Source organism: Bacillus rossius, chromosome 10 (assembly GCF_032445375.1).
Source record: "Bacillus rossius redtenbacheri isolate Brsri chromosome 10, Brsri_v3, whole genome shotgun sequence".
Lineage (NCBI taxonomy): Eukaryota > Metazoa > Arthropoda > Insecta > Phasmatodea > Bacillidae > Bacillus > Bacillus rossius.
In genome coordinates, this window is record NC_086337.1 from 23824021 (window position 1) to 23840925 (window position 16905).

The 16905-nt window shown below is 37.9% G+C and overlaps 1 protein-coding gene across 1 annotated transcript in view; it reads right to left on the reverse strand.

The window, feature by feature from the left end:
* Positions 1-998: 998 nt before the first annotated feature.
* The window catches only part of LOC134536306 (nephrin-like), a 414417-nt gene continuing 398510 nt past the window's right edge, over positions 999-16905 (reverse strand). The window contains exon 13 of the mRNA XM_063376058.1: positions 999-3046. Coding sequence (XP_063232128.1) covers positions 2795-3046 — 252 coding nt within the window. The 3' untranslated portion in view covers positions 999-2794. The remainder of the gene's footprint in view (positions 3047-16905) is intronic.

The window sequence follows — 16905 nt, forward strand, 5'->3', positions numbered from 1 at the left end:
GGTCACTATTGGGCGTAAAATTGTAGGCCTAAGACACCACACATCGCAGTGACATGTTAAAGTTAATGTGGTCACAAAGAGAGTAAAGTAATATATATTTGAAAACATTATTAAAGGAAGAATGTTTCTTGACATCAAGCAAAAACCTTACAAATATCTCTATCTTTTCTTACTGACGTTTAAAGAAAAATATATTTCAGTGAAAATTAAGGTGGGTTGATGTTACAATAAAGTATGGATGAAAAAATTCTTAGTTGAAAAGAAATATACTTTAATGTTTTAAACTTCAATTCCTGTAGTTTAAACACTTTTAATAAGAAAATAAACCCAACGTCAAGTAAAAAATAATGGCACACGGTTCAAAAATGTTGTAACGTAACGGAATAAATAATTATTTGGTTTTGAAACCAAATAATTTTTAAAATATGCCAAATATTTTACAATATATGTTTAAAAAACACATTTTATGAAGATAGTATGATTGAAATTTGAAATTTGAAGTTTGGAATATAATGTCTGAAGAATTGCAAGCCGATTAAGTTACGTATGATAAAATTATTGACATTCAACGCGAAAATGGCCGGTTATTTATAAAATATGCTGAAAGCATAAAATATCTAAGCAAAGATAGCAAAACTCTTTTAATTATGATAGTGAGTAGTTCCACAATAAACATTTTGAATGAGTATTAATACTTCAGGAATCTGTGAATAAAATATATATATAATGGTTAGATGAAAAAATCTTCTTGGTAAATCCCATGCACATAAAAAATATTCAAAGGACTATTTTATAGTTTAAAGAACTATTAAAAAATTCTCAACATTTAATTTCATTTTATTATAATATTATATTAAATACTTTTAATTAATTATATTGAAGTGCACGTTGGTAAAATTACTTTTTTTAAAAGTAAGGCTGGATGGTATTTCGTGTAATTTGTTAAATAATTATGATGCATAGTAAAAAAAACATGTTTTCAAATATTCATGTCTGTATTAGTCTTCCACAACATTTTAACACTTTTCACATACAAACAAAACTTAATACAACATATAAGTTTCTTTCATGTCAAGTGCCCACCTCAGATACATATGGTTATCACACTTTGACTGGACGCAAATTAAATGTTAGTGTACAGTTCCAAGTTTCACCTCTTAAAGGGAGTTTTTGACGTACAGCTCAATTCCCTCGTAAGTCATCAGTTTGAGCCATTAATTTCTTGAGCAACACAAAAATTTTTAGACTCGGGCCACTTTTACAGCTGTACTCAATTTCACTTTTTAATTACACAAATATATTTCGGAAACTATTCAGCACACGATCCAATATCCTTTTACACAATACAAAACATTTCTTATAACACATGCTGTATTTCGAGAAAAGCATCTTAATGTTTTATTTACAATATGTTGATGAAGGTTGATTTCAAAAGGAAGACTTTAAAGAATTAAGTGGTTATCATGCTTTACAGCAAATTTTGCATTTGTGGAGGAATAATACTATATATAAATAAACCCAAAGGGTTTCACACCCCAAGCACTTACGAACACAAATGTCTGGGAATATCCACATGAATTTAGCACAAAAATTGACACTGAAATAACAGTTACACACAGTTTTCACTATCCACCCAAAATATTATAAAAGTCTAAGCATGACCACATACGAAGTATCTATAACAGCTCTCACTATATTCTGTTCCTTGTAGAAATTTTCAAAATACTGTACAGAAATTATGGTCTGTATTCATACACCCTGATTTTTTTTTCCTTCTGCAGAAAACTTAAAATTTTCACATTTTAAAAGCCCCTACACTTTAATCCAGTTACCTTCATTAAGTAGGTCACCCAATACATAATTTCAGTCATTCGTTCAGAAGTAATATGTTGTGCTAAATTAATTTACCAAAACGAGTAGAAATGGATAGTTTGTATATTCTTGGTGATAGATATGTACAGAATTGATATTTCGAAACTTCCACTGATCTCAAAATGATTTAACAGATTTTACTGCACAAAGATAGTTCTATGAGATATGACAATCTGAATGTTTGATATTTATGGAAGCAAAAACTTCATTAGCTACTGTTTGCGTCGGTTCAATTTCTTATTTTCTTCCCGAAAAGATACTTTTACTACTTAACAAATACAAAAATATCACACCGTTACACACAGTTTATGGTCTCCCACATTATGATTAGCGTCTCTTATCATCGCCAGTGGCAAGATAATGTCTTCTGCTTTCTGAAAGTAGGCCAATTAAGTTTTTTTTTGGCTATTATAGCGCGTCAAAATATTTAAGTTTATTATCTGTGAACTAAAAATGAGCGAGTTTAATAGACTGTAGGACTTTAGGTTCTGGTTGACGCGTGCGTAGCTTTCTTGACAAATTTCAAATTTCGTCTGAACGAAAGCGTCACGTGATTCCTGATCAAAAAAGCAGCGGAAAAAGTGTTTTGACATGTTATTTTTTTTTTATGTTGACCGTATAAGCACGAGAAATACAATCGTCACTTTCCAGCTGTCTGAACGAAGTCGCGGAACATCGACTCCGCGCCTGTTGACAAAAGCTTTTTCCCCCCATTTCGGGTTCACATACCTCCGATAAACAATCCCGCCTTGCTGTCTGTTTTCGTTCCCGCACAGTTGGCTGCACTCGGGCGCGCCTCGCTTCCCGCGCGTTTGTGAGAGGTCTAGCGGGAAGAATAGGGGAGGGGGTAGAGGGAGAAACGAACCACAAGATGGCGGCGCTCTCACACGTAGTACATCTTGGCTGGCGGCCCGCACTCGCATCATACGCAGCTCTCGGGCAGTCTGTTCGCCATCAGCCGCTCCTTGATGGCCGTGCCGTTCAGCTCGAACTCGGCCGCCGCCGCCGCAGCTGCAGCTGCCGCCGCCGCAGCTGCAGCCGCCGCCGCGGGCGCGGTCGGCAGCACTGCGGCCGTCTGGTCGACGAGCGCCGCAGTGTTGGTGGTCGCCAGCCGGAGATCCTTGGGCCGGTGATCCCACGCGTAGGGCATAGCTGGCGACGCGTACTGATGGCCCTGCAACACGCGCGACGCGAACACACTGTCACAACGTTGTGGCAACGTGTCATCCATTGGCGTAGCTGTGTTCATAAAGTTGGGGGGGGGGGGGGACAAATAATGCTTTTGATGTCATGTAAACCCATTCCCCTCCTACTAAGACGGGGGGTCCTGGGGTCCTCCAACGGAAAATTTTGATTTTAAAAGTGCAAAATAGCGCTTTTTAAGCAGTTTTTGTATCTAACCATTGGATACATCGATGTTAAAATTATTATTGTTTCCTTAAGATAAAATTTGAGAGTGAAGAAATTACAAATAAAGTTGGGCAGAATAATATTATAAAATAAAAATATGACGGTCTAGAAAGTTGGGGGGGGGGGACAGTCCCCTCCACCCAAAAAATGCAGGGGGACACGTCCCCCCTGTCCCCCCCGGTTCCTACGCCCCTGGTTCCATCTATGTTTTAGAATAGCTAACGCCCGGCATGCGTTGCAATGTCTCTCTATCTCTTTTTGTATATCTCATCTCTCTCTATCTCTCTGCATCTCTATCCTCTCTCTATATGTATATCTATGCATCTATATCTACCTCTATATCCCTCTCCTCTATACGCCAATATCTAGGGACTGGAAAAATTCGTGGTTTCAATGACCACTAGGATAGACTCCACGATTCTCTATGTACTCGGGCAACTTATCACCTGGTCATTGGCTACCGACTCGGGACACCTGTTTAATGCGATTCTTATGATTCGTTACTTCTTTTGTTGAGTGTTTGCCATTGGCTCAGAGTCCTTCAGGTACCTAAATTGCGGTCCAATCACTGACGCAGCATTAAGCTAAATGAGTTTGGATTCCAGCCTGTCTCGAAAGGAATCCGCGAATTTTTCCGGTCTCTACCAATATCTATATGTCTCTCATTAGCATTGAAACTATTGAAAACATATGTTTTTACCAATCTTTATATCTTTTAACCTGTCACAGATGTCACGTAGGTATATACAAAAACATGCGTTTATTAGAACGCCACGCTGTATTACAATTTCAAAGCAGTCGTTAAAGAAATTACAGAGATTTAAGATATTGATAAACAACTGTTATGAAGCTCTCTCGATGTCAAAACGTCCGTCGTATGCAACGTTACATCGATGTTGTACAGCAACATTCCTTAAAATGCAACATTGTATCCACTTAGAAACATTTAAAGCAAGTATTGATTATTTGCGGTCCCGAAAACGACATTTCTTGAAAGTTTAATATGGCCGACATTGCAACTACAATCATACAACATTTTAACAAAAATATTTGGTTGGAATACTAATAGCGTTTTGTTAGGAAATTTGTCATAAAAATAATTCAGCGTAAACCATACAATTTTTTTATACAGTACAATTTCCAAAATTTTATTAATCCACGCAATCGATACAAAAATATGTTTTATACTTTTCAGTAGTGGTAACACTTTTGCTAGCTATTATTTCAATTTTTGCTTGGAATGTCCTCACAAAATATAGCAACAGAAAATATCACATAATCAACTATTTGTTTACTGTTCGTTTGCTGAAACAAAAAAAAATTAACATTTCTTGAAAAAAAAAAAGTATTTTTTTAATAACGAAGATTTTATCTGATATCTTATGTACTGTGCATTAAATTTGTAAAAAATTATGAATACTTTAGTTATTGATATTTATTTTGTGTTGTGCCACGTGAATTTCGCACTTGAAAGACAACAATTAAGTCTTATTATGAACTTGGGGTTGAACTAAAGGTTATATTTCTCAGCAATGAAATAAATTTTGGGATAAAGTGTTTCAGTTTGTATAGAGTAATCGTGATTTGATTATAAAACATATCATTGCAAAAATTATAAGTTATGAGTCGTGTAATTTTGTCACGATTGCATTATTTGAAGCAGCCTAAAGCAGAATATTTAATCATCATTTTTCGATATTACCTCATTGTAAACAAGAACATGTACAAGTCACCACGCTTTACTCCCCTTTCCCCAACCAATTTGCTTTTTTTTGGTCGTGTTAACATCTTAGCTTTCGGTATATGGCATTTGGTAAGTGTAATTTCGTGAATGGAATGGAATTCGAATTAACGGATTTGTATAACCACGGTTCCGAAGTCTTCAAGATGGCGTACTGACGTGTGGCAACATAAACCCGTATATAGTAACTTTCGTAAATATAAGGGGAAATACCAAACGTATTGGTGTGTCAAATGAAACTTCATGAAAGTGAAACTACATTGGAATATATTTGGTAAACTAAAATATCCATAGTGAAGTAATCACAAAATTAAAAATAGTAAGGAAACTGACAATACAATGATGATATAGGCTACATGTTCTCCTTTTAAAGTCCCATCAGGCTCAGTAATACAGGCGGTAGAGTGCCCTTGTAAAGTTAAAGGGCGAATGTTTAACGTGGTCGATACCTCGTCATTGTAAAAATAAATTACCTTTTTAATTACAAATTAAAATAATATTTTAATAAAATACATTATTATAAACTATTATACAATAAAATGTTAAGATTAGTTTGTATTAAGTATTTACAGACTGATTTTAGCCGTAAAGCAAACTACAATTTCTATAGACATGAACAACCCCAAAATAAAAATTAGTTTCAATATTCTTTAAGCTTTAGATGTTATGTTTGTTAAGTGTAGCGTTATCGAATGTATTTCTATAGCAGTCTGAACGTAGTAGTATGTACTACAGTCGTCCGGGATTAGGGTGACATTCGCTCTAATGGAACCATGGTTTTAAATTTATTGAAAATTTATCCACAGCTGAATTTTGGTACAGAGATAGAGTTGAACATGTTTAGTAACGTACCAAATGTCTACCGTCGCACAACATTAGCGTCAAACAAGAAACGTTCTAAATGATAGCTTATTGCAGTTATTCTCAAAATGCATACTGTAAACGAAATTATGGCGGTTAGTTAAGAGTAAACTAACCAAGAAATCTTATCAATATTATATTATTTTTAAACTGAAAGACGTCGACAGAGCAATATACTTTTAGAAATGTAAAGCAGAACTTAGACTTGCTTTATTTACCAGACATTTAAATGCTTAAAAAATAAAAAAAGAGTGAAAAACTTTTCCATTTGGAACGTGAATGTTACAAGTTAACTCAGATTTATTTCGCTAAACTTCAGAAAAATGATTCCATTTCAGGAAGATTTTTAAGTACGAGATTTCAGATTTTGGATTCAAAATTAATTTTTTTTTGCCGTAAAGTAACGAGATTTTCATGCTTTCAAGATAAGATGTACTCTTACTTGTAAATAAAATAACTTATCGGATAAATATTTTAACATTTGCAGAAGCTCTAAGGTGCAGGTAAAGATATTGACTTGAAAATATGAATTTGTAAACAAAACTACCAAATGTACAGCTTTCTGCTCTCAACCTGTAACATGAAAAATGTCATTTCAAAAAATTTTTTTAAGGCAAAGCATGGCTTTTATTTATAAGATTTTAATACTCAGAATATGGAACTGAATTGGTTCATAAAAATCTTATTTCAGTGCTCTGCAAATGGAGTACTTACACAAGAGCGACATTATTCCTTTACCACAGCAAAATATGACGTGAAGTAAATAAATTTCGTTCATATTAAATACTATGTTTAATTCGGCGGAATTTCTTAAAATTCATGCAAAAATCCTGTTTTTAATTTGTCCCCTCAATCAATATCAATCGATGCATGTACTACCAGTTTCTTGTAGGTTACGAAAGTCCAAATTTAGTAGATATTTTTCGTCTTCTGGGTTCTATCAAAAAAATTATTCTTTTCGACGATTTGACAAACAATTCTGTGGTGATTTTCAGGGCCGATAAGCAAGAAGGTTCGTCACGACCAAATAAAATTAAAACTTTCACATGACCTACAATATTAATTGCTACTCGTGGCTGGTATACATATTTGAAATTGGAACTAAACAAAAAAATAATTAAAAAAAAGAGTGTATTTAAAATAGAACAGTGAGCGTTTGGATTATGCTTAAAGGAATGAGGTTCTGCGAACACCGGGAATTTTGTCACTGCAGCAAATATATTTCACTGGAATACTTGAAAGAGTAGCACCTTTATTGTCCACATACGTTTGTGACGTTAGTCGAACCGAGTGTTGTGTATATATATATACTTAAAAACTGTGCCAGATCACCGACAAAATTACCCAGCAGCTTAACGCGGCGCCATCTTGAAGTCCTTTGCTCCAACCAACGGACAGTGTTGCCAGATGACTACCTGCAGGAGAAGTATCCATCCGCCGAATCCCACGATAAGCACAACACGCGTATTATTTTACGGAACACCGAGTAACTTGGGTTTGAATCTCAAACCTACGGTGGCGTGTTGCTGCGGGTTTGACTGTCACGCTTTCTCATGACGTTTCAGGCGGGTCGTGTGGATTTTGTGGAGCGCACCTGGACGTGTACCTGTGTGCGTCGCAGCCTGCTTCCCGCAGACGGCTGCAGCCGTGGTCGAGGAGGATCGCGATCTCGCTACGCAGCTCGAGATTGGTTCTCCTCTCTTCCACCCCTCCAACTCCCCCCCCCCCCCCACAACTCCCCGCCAATCGTGCCCAATTCAACCGCATCCTTCACCACTTTGTTCCACCCGCCACCTTCCCGACCCCCCCCCCCCCCCACTACACCCTCGGCGACCGAGCAGGCACAAACTCCCTCGCCACAAGAAGGGCACACCCTTCCTCGCCTACACGGAACTATGTGCGTCTGGGATTGCGATGCGGGATCCCTACCCCTACCCTTACCTCCCCCCCCCCCCCGCCTCACTTCCCCCACTCTTGAGGCGGCACTCCGAACGTCTTCCCTCGATTGCTCTTAACCCTTCCACCTCACACCCCCTCCCTTATCAATTCATTCGTCCTTCCGGGGCCACCTTTGCCAACTGTGCAGACAAATAACCACGGCTTCAAAGCCCACAATCCACCACGGGTTAGACGAAAAAAATAGCAATTGTCTTATGCGTCTGTGCACCTTATCTACCGTAGAATCATAAACAGAAAAAAAAAAAATTCTGTCATGAAATAACCGGTATCTATAGCCAAACGTTACAAATTAAAAAAAAAAAATTGTTCTTAATGCATGTTTTAATTTCCACAAAATATTCATGTAACTATTACCACTTATGAATTTGCGTGAGGATAAGTTTATTCCTTTCTTTTAAAAAATTTACGTTTTTTATTAGTTTTTACAACCAGAATGACTTTCATAAAGAAACCAATTATTTTTTATATAAATCATTCGAAGGGAATTGTAAACTCAAATGTACATACTGAAAAACTCCACTAGCAATATAAAATTATATTTCTAGCGAACTCACAAGTACTTTAAAAACATTTTATAATTGTAAAAATCATTTGTGTTAAAAAATGTTGTATTTATAATGTAGTACTTACCTATTCGATTTGTTAGTTTTAAATCAGGTTAGTAGTATATAATAGGGCAAGCTGGGACAGGCGTCAGGCGCGAGGATTGAAGATTGTTTACATTGTGACGTCACGGCGGCCATCTTGGAGGAGTGTAACGGGACACAGCGTAACGGGACAAGTTTGACCTTGACCTTTGACCCTCAAAATCCGCCAAAATTGGGCAAAAATTGCCCAAACTTCCACAAAATTCGTCAAAATTTACATTTCTGTGAAAAAAATTCCGCCAAAAATTCTCAAAAAATTCCACAATTTAAAAATCAGGATTTCGAAAATCCTCAAAAGTCGTTTTGTCCTAGAAAGAACCCAAATTCCTAAAAGCGGCTTAAAACTCCTAAGAGCTAGCCGCTCTAAGCCGCAGAGGTCATGACCTTGAAAATTAGGATGCCATGACAGCCATTTTGAATGATGACGTCACCGTTACAATTTCCGTTACGGCTGCCATCTTTAACTTTTTTATTTATTATCCGATTTAAACGAATTTTTTTTTAAAATTTATAAAAAAATTCACTTAATAAAAATTTAATAAAATATTAATAAAAAAATTACTTTTACGACACGGAGCTCGGAGCCCTCGGTTCGAACCCGGTGAGGGCAAAAAAATAAAAATGGCGACCGATCCTTCCCCTCGTGGTGACTTTTGGCAGACTGACTCCCACCACTTTTTTTCAAAGCATATATATCGTCACCTAGTATGACATCATGTTCGCCATCTTGTCTTCGTTGCTGGAGACCACCATCTTGTTTTCGTCGGCGAGAGTGCACTGACGCCATGTTAGTTTAGTTCTTATCCGCTAGAGTGCAGTAATCATTTAGTACTGTGACACCCACCATCTTGAAATTTGGCCGCCATCTTGGAATCGTGTAATTATTTAGCTAGAAATTCGGGAAAAGTTCCAAAATTCATTAAATAAATCACCCATTAACTTACATATTGATTCGATCGATTCCTGTCCTCGGTTCGATACCCGATCGATGCAATAATGTTTAATTTTATGTAAAAAATAATAATTTCAATAAACCATGTTCAACATTCGTAAAGAGACTTTAAATCAACTACTACCATCATCCTATCAGACAACAAGACCACCATATTGGAAATTCGTAATTGTAATGCTAGAGATTCGGGAAAAAGTTCAAAAATCATTAAATAAATTTGTAATCCATATAATGATTGATTGGATCGACTTAGGTCCTTGGTTCAATCCCTGGCCGATACAAAACAACTTTAATTTAAAAAAATACTAAAAAAGTGTTAGGTTTGAGAAAATATAAACACCACAAGTTCTTTTAAAAAAATTTTATTACATAAATTCAATACACTACTACAAGTACAAAAAAAAAACACTGACAAATTACTAAAGCCTTTTGGATTCCTGGATTCAAACAGTCTTCTTATTGTACGGACTAAGCCTTTTACATGACTTTAAATGTCTATCCGATCCGGTCATCACCGCAGCCAGAGACGGACTGAAGTTCATATCACTTATATAGTCTCATTAGCCGGTACAACACATGAGTCAAATCAATAACCATGTACATTATACGTCTCGGAGCATTTTTTATAATGACGATGTAAGCTATCGAGACGTGAAATTAGTTTATTGCACTTATTGCACTGAAATTGTATTCTTTGAACATTATAAGAACAACCGCTTCTTTAATGTCTGCGAGCATTTGAGGTGATAGTAAATGATACACCACAGTATTTGCACTGATGCGAAGTACGCTCTTCATTAATTGAAGTATTCAATGCTGATGAAACTTCAGCTAATGGTGGAACAGCACATATCGAAGTCTCCTCCAGTGTTGTCAGAGGCGTTGCCAACGGGATCTGCTCCAACATCGTCGGCGCCGACGTCATGGTTCCCGTAGTCGATGGTACATCCTCCATCGAGTACGACGTTAAAATCGGCAAAGATGCCATCGAAGTCTCAAGAACAAGCAATTACACGTCTTATGCACCAGAAGAAACAAACTAGGTGATCCGTACACCGTCGACGTCAGTAACAAAACTGAGCGTCCTGCTGTCTAGGACTCGCTTATATACATGCACCGTATGGAATAATACGCTAGTCAAACCAAGAACATTTTACTAAAATACTAGAGTCAAAACAACATTAAAAAAATAGAAGCACCATCAAAAAAAAAGGAAGCACACTTGGAAGCACCTTCAAAAAAGGAAAAAAAAATTGGAAGCACCATCAAAAAAAGGAAGCACACTTGGAAGCACCATCAAAAAAGGAAAAAAAAATTGGAAGCACCGACTACGAAAAGGCAGCACATTTGGAAGCACCGACTACTTAAAGGCAGCACATTTGGCAGCACCGACAACGAAAAGGCAGCACATTTGGCAGCACCGACAACGAAAAGGCAGCACATTTGGAAGCACCGACAACGCAAAGGCAGCACATTTGGAAGCACCGACTACGAAAAGGCAGCACATTTGGAAGCACCGCCTACGAAAAGGCAGCACATTTGGAAGCACCGACAACGAAAAGGCAGCACATTTGGAAGCACCGACAACGAAAAGGCAGCACATTTGGAAGCACCGACTACGAAAAGGCAGCACATTTGGAAGCACCGACAACGAAAAGGCAGCACATTTGGCAGCACCGACAACGAAAAGACAGCACATTTGGAAGCACCGTCAACGAAAAGGCAGCACATTTGGAAGCACCGACAACGCAAAGGCAGCACATTTGGAAGCACCGACTACGAAAAGGCAGCACATTTGGAAGCACCGCCTACGAAAAGGCAGCACATTTGGAAGCACCGACAACGAAAAGGCAGCACATTTGGAAGCACCGACAACGAAAAGGCAGCACATTTGGAAGCACCGACTACGAAAAGGCAGCACATTTGGAAGCACCGACAACGAAAAGGCAGCACATTTGGAAGCACCATCATCGAAAAGGCAGCACATTTGGAAGCACCGACTACGAAAAGGCAGCACATTTGGAAGCACCGACTACGAAAAGACAGCACATTTGGAAGCACCGACAACGAAAAGGCAGCACATTTGGAAGCACCGACAACGAAAAGGCAGCACATTTGGAAGCACCATCATCGAAAAGGCAGCACATTTGGAAGCTCCATCAACAAAAAAAAAAAAGGCAACAAGGAAGCACAAGTTACGAGATCTAAGTCTTAGAAATCAGAATACAAGAAATAAAAACATTAAATTCTTATAATTTAAATTGTTTATTTTATTGCTTTACATTATACAAATGCAAGTAAAACAAGCCATTATTGTATGTAGCCAGCATTCCTCAGTTCCTTGAGTATGAAGGATATTTCTTTGATGCACGAATAGTTTCCTGCACAAAGCGAACCATGTAGAAGTCTTAACCGGTCAACCAATATGTTTGGATCTTTCCATGATGTGTAATCAATCTCTTCTACCACCATCTTCCTTGCACCTTTATAAATATTATGATCTCTGGTGTCTTCCGTTTTACCACCAACCTCAGGGTAACTTTCATGTTTGAGACGGTGATCATCACAAGCTTGATCAGATTTATTTAATATATCACGTCGTTTCCACCGTTTCGGTCTCAGGACACCGCCACATTCTTCGATCTTGGCAGCTTTAGGTGCTTCATCATAGTCTATGTCTTTGTCAACAGCCTCAGAGTCACTGTAACAATCACCGTAGAAGGAATCGTCTTCACCCAATTTTCCGTAATATTTCGATGTTGATGATGTTGAAGCGTCTTCATCGTCTTCATGCTTCCTTTTTAGGAGTCCATCATTTTTACAAAGTAGGAAAGATCTTCTTGAATTCGGCTGGAATATATTCTCACTTTTCACTTTAAGGATTCTTCCATTGTCTTCATTCTTCCGTAAATCATCAACCTCCTTCAATTTAAGTTCTTTGTCGAGATCGGAAGAGCCAAGAAAATTATTGTGGTAATGCAGATCACTCTTCCTTAGGATGGTAGATTCATCATTGTCCTCTAGCTTGTACGCAGGCTTGGCGCTACAAGTTCTTCCATGTCTTTTTAGGCTCTCTCTCCGCGTAAACGACTTGCTACATCGTACACAACTTATCATATTGCGCAGTGGATTTTTAACACAGTCATTCTTCTCGTGTTGTCTTTTATTCTTTCTCAAGATAAAATCTTTACTGCAAAACTTACACCTATGTTCTTTCGATACAGCGTCAGATCCCAAATCAGAATTCCTATTAGTTACTGAGACTAATACCAGATACCAATTCAGTGTTTTAAATTAGATTCAATACTTAAATATAAATTTTTTCATATTTCATCAGCGAGAATTAATATATCTCCTGCAAAAGTACTTTATGCATGTAGTTCTGCTTTTCAACAACAGATGTCGCCACATGTTGCTTGCAGGTAAATAATATTTAGTTATTTTATGCGGGATGCGGGATGCTCACTAACGATCGCAAAAGAAGGATGGCTTCGCTAGACTCCAAGGAAAAGGAAGTTCGTCTTGCATGTTGGTGCTCCACAGATGTCTCATGGCATAATATTAATTTGACTGAGTAATGATATGTGTTAATTCCACCTTATAAAAATATTGCAAGTTTTGATTTAGTAGCAGAAATTATCGAATTAAATGTAACTCCAAATAAAATGACATGTCTCATTAGACAAAAAAAATCCATGCAGAGAGTGGTTTCTCAGAATAGTCAGAAACACTTGAAGAAACCACAGGAATGATTGCAAGAACACGAGAAAACCATCAAAATATTGACAAGAATATTCAGGAGCACACGGAGAAAACCACCATAATATTGACAAGAATAATCGGAAGCACACGGAGAAAACCGCCACAAGTTTTCTTTGTTATCATAAAATTACAGAAAAAAATCAAAAATAAAAAAACACAACAAATTCAAATACTGATTCTGGCTTGGACTAGAACTCTATCTTTGCTCAACAATGAGAAGTTCACAAGCTAGCATAATCAGTTTTTGAATTTGTTGTGTTTTTTTATTTTTGATTTTTTTCTGTAATTTTATGATAACAAAGAAAACTTGTGGCGGTTTTCTCCGTGTGCTTCCGATTATTCTTGTCAATATTATGGTGGTTTTCTCCGTGTGCTCCTGAATATTCTTGTCAATATTTTGATGGTTTTCTCGTGTTCTTGCAATCATTCCTGTGGTTTCTTCAAGTGTTTCTGACTATTCTGAGAAACCGCTCTCTGCATGGATTTTTTTTGTCTAATGAGACATGTCATTTTATTTGGAGTTACATTTTATTCGATAATTTCTGCTACTAAATCAAAACTTGCAATATTTTTATAAGGTGGAATTAACACATATCATTACTCAGTCAAATTAATATTATGCCATGAGACATCTGTGGAGCACCAACATGCAAGACGAACTTCCTTTTCCTTGGAGTCTAGCGAAGCCATCCTTCTTTTGCGATCGTTAGTGAGCATCCCGCATCCCGCATAAAATAACTAAATATTATTTACCTGCAAGCAACATGTGGCGACATCTGTTGTTGAAAAGCAGAACTACATGCATAAAGTACTTTTGCAGGAGATATATTAATTCTCGCTGATGAAATATGAAAAAATTTCTATTTAAGTATTGAATCTAATTTAAAACACTCAATTGGTATCTGGTATTAGTCTCAGTAACTAATATGAATTCTGATTTGGGATCTGACGCTGTATCGAAAGAACATCGGTGTAAGTTTTGCAGTAAAGATTTTATCTTGAGAAAGAATAAAAGACAACACGAGAAGAATGACTGTGTTAAAAATCCACTGCGCAATATGATAAGTTGTGTACGATGTAGCAAGTCGTTTACGCGGAGAGAGAGCCTAAAAAGACATGGAAGAACTTGTAGCGCCAAGCCTGCGTACAAGCTAGAGGACAACGATGAATCTACCATCCTAAGGAAGAGTGATCTGCATTACCACAATAATTTTCTTGGCTCTTCCGATCTCGACAAAGAACTTAAATTGAAGGAGGTTGATGATTTACGGAAGAATGAAGACAATGGAAGAATCCTTAACGTGAAAAGTGAGAATATATTCCAGCCGAATTCAAGTAGATCTTTCCTACTTTGTAAAAATGATGGACTCCTAAAAAGGAAGCATGAAGACGATGAAGACGCTTCAACATCATCAACATCGAAATATTACGGAAAATTGGGTGAAGACGATTCCTTCTACGGTGATTGTTACAGTGACTCTGAGGCTGTTGACAAAGACATAGACTATGATGAAGCACCTAAAGCTGCCAAGATCGAAGAATGTGGCGGTGTCCTGAGACCGAAACGGTGGAAACGACGTGATATATTAAATAAATCTGATCAAGCTTGTGATGATCACCGTCTCAAACATGAAAGTTACCCTGAGGTTGGTGGTAAAACGGAAGACACCAGAGATCATAATATTTATAAAGGTGCAAGGAAGATGGTGGTAGAAGAGATTGATTACACATCATGGAAAGATCCAAACATATTGGTTGACCGGTTAAGACTTCTACATGGTTCGCTTTGTGCAGGAAACTATTCGTGCATCAAAGAAATATCCTTCATACTCAAGGAACTGAGGAATGCTGGCTACATACAATAATAGCTTGTTTTACTTGCATTTGTATAATGTAAAGCAATAAAATAAAGATTTTAAATTATAAGAATTTAATGTTTTTATTTCTTGTATTCTGATTTCTAAGACTTAGATCTCGTAACTTGTGCTTCCTTGTTGCTTTTTTTTTTTTTTTGTTGATGGAGCTTCCAAATGTGCTGCCTTTTCGATGATGGTGCTTCCAAATGTGCTGCCTTTTCGTTGTCGGTGCTTCCAAATGTGCTGCCTTTTCGTTGTCGGTGCTTCCAAATGTGCTGCCTTTTCGTTGTCGGTGCTTCCAAATGTGCTGTCTTTTCGTAGTCGGTGCTTCCAAATGTGCTGCCTTTTCGTAGTCGGTGCTTCCAAATGTGCTGCCTTTTCGATGATGGTGCTTCCAAATGTGCTGCCTTTTCGTTGTCGGTGCTTCCAAATGTGCTGCCTTTTCGTTGTCGGTGCTTCCAAATGTGCTGCCTTTTCGTAGTCGGTGCTTCCAAATGTGCTGCCTTTTCGTTGTCGGTGCTTCCAAATGTGCTGCCTTTTCGTTGTCGGTGCTTCCAAATGTGCTGCCTTTTCGTAGGCGGTGCTTCCAAATGTGCTGCCTTTTCGTAGTCGGTGCTTCCAAATGTGCTGCCTTTGCGTTGTCGGTGCTTCCAAATGTGCTGCCTTTTCGTTGACGGTGCTGCCAAATGTGCTGTCTTTTCGTTGTCGGTGCTGCCAAATGTGCTGCCTTTTCGTTGTCGGTGCTTCCAAATGTGCTGCCTTTTCGTAGTCGGTGCTTCCAAATGTGCTGCCTTTTCGTTGTCGGTGCTTCCAAATGTGCTGCCTTTTCGTTGTCGGTGCTTCCAAATGTGCTGCCTTTTCGTAGGCGGTGCTTCCAAATGTGCTGCCTTTTCGTAGTCGGTGCTTCCAAATGTGCTGCCTTTGCGTTGTCGGTGCTTCCAAATGTGCTGCCTTTTCGTTGTCGGTGCTGCCAAATGTGCTGCCTTTTCGTTGTCGGTGCTGCCAAATGTGCTGCCTTTAAGTAGTCGGTGCTTCCAAATGTGCTGCCTTTTCGTAGTCGGTGCTTCCAATTTTTTTTTCCTTTTTTGAAGGTGCTTCCAAGTGTGCTTCCTTTTTTTGATGGTGCTTCCTTTTTTTTTTTTTCCTTTTTTGAAGGTGCTTCCAAGTGTGCTTCCTTTTTTTTTGATGGTGCTTTTTTTTTAATGTTGTTTTGACTCTAGTATTTTAGTAAAATGTTCTTGGTTTGACTAGCGTATTATTCCATACGGTGCATGTATATAAGCGAGTCCTAGACAGCAGGACGCTCAGTTTTGTTACTGACGTCGACGGTGTACGGATCACCTAGTTTGTTTCTTCTGGTGCATAAGATGTGTAATTGCTTGTTCTTGAGACTTCGATGGCATCTTTGCCGACTTTAACGTCGTACTCGATGGAGGATGTACCATCGACTACGGGAACCATGACGTCGGCGCCGACGATGTTGGAGCAGATCCCGTTGGCAACGCCTCTGACAACACTGGAGGAGACTTCGATATGTGCTGTTCCACCATTAGCTGAAGTTTCATCAGCATTGAATACTTCAATTAATGAAGAGCGTACTTCGCATCAGTGCAAATACTGTGGTGTATCATTTACTATCACCTCAAATGCTCGCAGACATGAAAGAAGCGGTTGTTCTTATAATGTTCAAAGAATACAATTTCAGTGCAATAAGTGCAATAAACTAATTTCACGTCTCGATAGCTTACATCGTCATTATAAAAAATGCTCCGAGACGTATAATGAACATGGTTATTGATTTGACTCATGTGTTGTACCGGCTAATGAGACTATATAAGTGATATG